The sequence below is a fragment of the Carlito syrichta genome, unplaced genomic scaffold (genome assembly GCF_000164805.1).
Source record: "Carlito syrichta isolate Samal-C Ts95f unplaced genomic scaffold, Tarsius_syrichta-2.0.1 Scaffold313473, whole genome shotgun sequence".
In the NCBI taxonomy this organism is placed as follows: domain Eukaryota; kingdom Metazoa; phylum Chordata; class Mammalia; order Primates; family Tarsiidae; genus Carlito; species Carlito syrichta.
In genome coordinates, this window is record NW_007257569.1 from 598,642 (window position 1) to 604,641 (window position 6,000).

A 6,000-nucleotide genomic window follows, 5' to 3' on the forward strand; every position below is an offset into this window, starting at 1 on the left:
CATACCCAAATGAAGAAACAAAAATTGACATTTTTTAAATAACTGTGTATAATGGGGGTAACACTATAAACTCCTTGCTTATGGAAGATGTAAATCATAACCGGTATATTTTTATTTAGCATGAAAAAGGACAAGGTGTAATAGAAGAGAATGAAGTTTATAGTAATACTCTGGCTGGAGTTTGGGTGACAACTGGCAGCACTCCAGTACTGAGAAGAAATCGGATACACAGTGGCAAGCAGGTAGGGTCAGTTTGGACTCTTGAATAGGAAATATATTGTTTTATAAACTCTTGTCGCTTGAAAAAAACTTTTTTTTAAATTTTAGGTTGGCGTTTATTTTTATGACAATGGACATGGCGTGCTAGAAGACAATGATATCTATAATCATATGTATTCAGGGGTTCAAATAAGGTAAGTGTTTTCACATTCGACTTTCTTTTGGGAGGGTATTGGGGAATGTGTAGAAGAAATTTCCTTATTGTTTAATACCCAGTCTTTATCCCCTTTTTTGTATATATATCATGTTCTTACAGTAATCTTAAATTGTCGGGTGTAGCTTCTCTTGCTCTAGGTGAGGACGGAAGCCAATGGCACATGCGCTGTAAGAGCCCATTTCCGCCATCTTGCCTTCCACTATTGGGGTCACATCAATTGCCAGTGTGCTCCTTCAGACTTGGAGAGGGGAAGTCTATATAAAAATACTTGCGCATACTGTGCCTGGCTTATCATTGGCACTCAGTAAGGCGGTAGCTTTTGTTTGTATGCTATTTCTATAACATCACTAGTTTTTGACACCCCTCTTACATTTAAACAGTTTTTGCATTCTAGTAGTCCTAACGATTGTATACAGGTATATCTTGAGTTTATTGTGCATTGCTTTATTTTGCTTCACAGATACTGTTTTTACAGGTTGAAGGTTTGTGGCAACCTTGCGTCAAGCAAATGTGTGGGTGCCAATTTTTGCAACAGCATGTGTTTACTTTGTGTCTCTGTCTCATTTTTGTAATTTTTGGAGCATCTCAGGCTTTTTCATAATCATATCTATCATTTTGACAGTGGTGATCTCTGGGCAGTGATCTTTGATGCTTCTGTTGTCTTCGTTCTGGGATGCCATGATTTGCACCCATATAAGACGGTGACTTAATCTGTAAATGCTGTGTGTGTTCTGACTACTCCACCAACTAGCTGTTCCCTGTCTGTTTCCCCCTCCCTGGGCATCCCTATTCCCTGAGACACAATAACACTGAAATTGGGCCAACTAATAACTGTACAATGGCCGGTAAGTGTTCAAGTGAAAGGAAGAGTTGCACATCCCTCACTTTAAATCAAAAGCTAGAAATGATTAAGCTTAATGAGGAGGGCATGTCAGAAGTCTAAATAGGACAAAAGCTAGACCTCTTGTGTCAGTTAACCAAGTTGTGAATGCAGAAGAAAGTTTTTGAAGGAAATTTAAAGTGCCGTTCCAATGAACACAGATGACAAGAAAGCAAAACAACTGGGCATGGTGGCTCATGCCTGTAATCCCAACACTTTGGGAGGTGGAGGCGAGGATTACCTGAGCCCATGGGTTCAAGACCACTCTGGGCAACATGGCGAGACTTTGTCTCTACAGTAAATCAAAAAATTAGCCAGGCATGGTGGCGCACGCCTGTAGTTCCAGCTACTTGGAAGGCTGAAGCAGAAGAATCACTGGAGCCCAGCAGGTCAAGGCTACGGTGGCTGTGAGGGTGCCACTGCACTCCAACCTGGGTGACAGAGTGAGACTCTGACTCAAAAAAAAAAAAAAAGAGAGAAAGAAAGCAAAACAGCCATATTGGTAATATGGGGGAATGTTTTAGTTGTCTGGTTAGATCAAACCAGCCACATTACCTTAAACCAAAGCCTAATCCAAATGAAGGCCCTTAACTCCCTTCAATTCTTTGAAAGCTGAGAAAAGTGAGGCAGCTGCAAAAGAAAAGTATAAAGCTCGCTGGGCGTGGTAGCTCAAAACTGTAATCCCATCACTCAGGATGGCCAAGGTGGGAGGATTGCTTGAGGCCAGGAGTTCAAGACCAGCCTGGGTGGCATGGTGAGACCTTGTCTGTACAAATAATTAAAAAATAAAAAATGAGTCAGATGTTCTGGTGCTTGTCTGTAGTCCTGAGTAGGGAGGCTGAGACTGGAGGATTGCTTGAGCCCAGAAGGTTGAGGTTGTAGTGAGCCATTATCATGCTACTGTACTCCAGCCTGGGTGACAGAGCAAAACCTTGTTTCACACACACAAAAAAAACCACAAAAAAATGAAAGTATGAAGCTAGCAGAATTTGATTCATGAAGTTTAAGGAAAGAAGCCAACTCTGTAACATAAAAATACAAAGTGAAGCAGCAAGTTATCCAGAAGATCTAGCTAAGATCGTTGATGAAGGCGCTATACTAAAAACAGATTTTCAGTGTTGACAGAACAGCCTCATAATGGAAGAAGATGCCGTCTAAGACGTTTATAGCTAAAGAGAAGTCAACACCTGGCTTCAGAGCACAGGCTGATTCTCTTATTAGGAGCTAATTTAGCTAATGATATGGCTTTAATTGCAGCCAGTGCTCATTTACCACTCTACAAGTCCGGGGGCCCTTAGGAATTATACTCAGTGCATTCTGTCCAAGTCTTTTAAGAAATACTTTGTGTATAGTAGTAGTTGCCATAGACAGTGATTCTTTGATGGATTTGGGCTAAGTAAATTGAAAACCTCTGGAAAGGATTCACCATTCTAGATTCCATTAACATTTGTGATTCATGGGAGGAAGTCAAAATATCAACATTAACAGGAGTTTGGAAGAAGTTGATGCCAACCCTCATGGATGACTTGAGGCGTTCGAGACTTCAGTGGAGGAAGTCACTGCAGATGTGGTGCAAATAGCAAGAGAACTAGAAATGAAACCTTAAGATGGGGCTGAATTGCTGCAACCTTGTGATAAAACTTGGATGGACAAGGAACCGTTTCTTATGTATGAGCAACAAAGCGGTTTATTGGTGAGAGGGAATCTGCTCCTGGTGAAAATGCTGTCCAAAATGACAACAAAGGATTTAGAACATTGCATAAGCATAGTTGACAGAGCAGCAGCAGGGCTGGAAAGGACTGTCTACAGTTTTGAAAGAAGTTCTACTGTGGATGAAATGCTACCAAACAGCATCTCATGCTACAGAGAAATCTTTCATGAAAGGAAGGGTCAGTGTGGCAAAATTGTCTTACTTTGAGAAATTGCCACAGTCAAATGTCAGAACACAGAAAAGTAAAAAAAAAGAAAAGAAAAAACAGAACTTTCAGCAGCCACCACCCTGATCAGTCAGTACCCATCAACATCAGGGCAAGACCCCCCCCCACCAGCTAAAAGATTAAAAGTACCTGAAGGTTCAGATGATCACTAGTATACATTTTTTTAGCAATATAAGTGTTTTGAAATTAAGATATGTACATTGTTTAGACATAATGCTATTGCACACTTAACAGACTACAGTATAGTGTAACTGTAACTTTTATATGCTCTAAGGGATGGATACAGTGGCTCATGCCTATAATCCCAGCACTTTGGGAGGCCAAGCTGGGAGGATTGCTTGAGGCCAAGAGTTTAAGGCCAGTCTGGACAACATAGATCCTGTCTCTACAAGAAAATTTTAAATATCAGCATATTGAGGAGGCTGAGGTGTGAGGATCACTTGAGCCTAGGAGTTCGAGGCTACAGTGAGCTATGATGTAATTGCACTCCAGCCTGGGTAGCAGAGCAAGACCTTGTTTCTGAAAAATAAATAAGATCTATGCACTTGAAAACTAAAAACTTCTTGTGACCCTGCGATTGCAATATTCGCTTTCTTGTGGTAGTCTCAAACTGGACTCCCAGTTTCTCTGAGTCCTCCTGCCTGTAATTTAACGTATGAGAGGAATATGCAATATTATTTAATCTAACTTCCTCAGTTTATTTTACACACTAGCAAGCCCACAATGATATAATCTGTGACAACGTGTGTTCTGGGGGAAATACAGGATTAAGCAAAATTAAACCACTTTACTGGTAAAGAAAAGATTGTTCAGAGCATCTTTAAGGACTTCATTGTATGGTTAATTCTTATTATGATTAATGTGGCTTTCTCTATTATTGCCTAATGTTAACACATAGGATATAGGATTTGAAGCTATTGAAATGGTGTTATTTTCTACTCTATCTGTAGGACTGGAAGCAACCCCAAAATTAGACGCAACAAAATCTGGGGAGGCCAGAATGGTGGAATTCTAGTTTATAACTCTGGTATGTTTAATCTGTCATCTTTTCTCTGTATTAAACATAGTAGCTCATACCTGTAATCCCAGCACTTTGGGAGGCCAAGGAGGGAGGATTGCTTTAGCCCAGGAATTTGAGGCCAGCCTGGGCAGCATAGCAAGACCTCATCTCTAAAAATTAGCCAGGCGTGGTGGTACATGCCTGTAGTCCCAGCTACTTGGGAGGCTGAGGTGGGAGGATCATCTAAGCCCAAACTGAGGCTGCAGTGAACCGTGACTGTGCCACTGTACTCAAGCCTGGGCAAGAGTGAGACTTCGACTCAAAAAACAAACAAACCATGTTTATATATATATATATATATACACACACACACACGCGCGCGCACACACACACACACACATATACTTTCTAAATAACAATGTAAATTTCTGCATTTATAGGTCTGGGCTGTATAGAAGACAATGAAATATTTGACAATGCAATGGCTGGAGTCTGGATTAAGACAGATAGTAATCCTACTCTAAGAAGAAATAAAATCCATGATGGAAGAGATGGTGGCATCTGTATATTTAATGGGGGTCGAGGTATTGTTGTTAATTTTGCATTAGTGAAAAACCCAGTTTTCCATTATTCTTCTATATCTTTAATGATCAATGATATTGCCAACTAATAACATGTTATAAATGAGTGGATCTCAGTCATTTTTTAATCAAGAAGTCAAGATGGTTTTGGAGATTAGTGCCTGTAGAGTTTAAGGAGACAAATGTTTACAGTACTTTTCCTTTTATAGCCACTTTACTAGTTGTCAGTAAGCTTTTTTAAAGGTAGAATTTGTTTACATTCTCTGGACCTTTTATTATTCAGAATAGTGATATGATTATAATAAACTTAAAAGACAAGTTATAGAACTAGATGTGAGAAATAAATTGATCTGTAAATATATGAACATAACTATAGTAAACGGGAATTGCCTTTGTAACTGTTTACAACTGTGTTTGTTGGAGAATGGAATTAATGAAGCCAAGATGTGCCTGGTTTGGTGTCCATAAAGGTCAGCTGACTTTGCTGTGAGACCAAAGTTCCACAGTGCCTGCCCATTGCAAAAGCACGTGCTCATAAAGAGATGGGGAAGAATGCCAAGTGCAAATCCATCCTGTTTCTGAAGTATCAGTAGCCCAGTATTGCACATATCTTATATGGAAGGATAGGAGTCTTTATAAGCTCTAGGGAAGATACACAATACAGAATGGCTGCTTTTATTTGCAAGGTGTTGAGAAAAGGGTCATGCAGTCAAATCACTTGAGCTGTATCTTGAAAAATGAATAGGTATTCCTTGGTATATGTGGCAGGGGGATGAACAAACCGGGTGCTGTTTCACTTCGTTTTTTTCTTAAATTTTATTTTAGATTCAGGGGGCACAAGTGTGTGTTTGTCACGTGGACATACTGTGTGGTGGTGGGGATTGGACTTCAGGTGAACCATTCCCAGATAGTGAACATTATACCCAATAGGTAATTTATAAACCCTAGCCATTCTCCCCACCTCCCTCTTTTTAGTGTCCCTGGTCTTTAGGGACACTGGTCTTTTATTTCCATTTTTGTGACCATTTAGAGCCCACATATAAATGAGAACTTTCAGAGTTTGGCTTTGTTTCTGAGTTCGTTGACTGATCTTTTGTCCTTTTTTTAATTTATTTATTTTTTTTGAGTTGGAGTCTCACTCTGTCACCCAGACTGGAGTGCAGTGG

The 6,000-nt window shown here is 40.0% G+C and overlaps 1 protein-coding gene across 1 annotated transcript in view; it reads left to right on the plus strand.

The window, feature by feature from the left end:
- FBXO11 (F-box protein 11) overlaps positions 1-6,000 on the plus strand; it is a 36,594-nt gene that overhangs the window by 24,065 nt on the left and 6,529 nt on the right. Inside the window, exons 15-18 of the mRNA XM_008070520.2 lie at positions 120-242; positions 328-413; positions 4,204-4,280; positions 4,694-4,837. Coding sequence (XP_008068711.1) covers positions 120-242; positions 328-413; positions 4,204-4,280; positions 4,694-4,837 — 430 coding nt within the window. The remainder of the gene's footprint in view (positions 1-119; positions 243-327; positions 414-4,203; positions 4,281-4,693; positions 4,838-6,000) is intronic.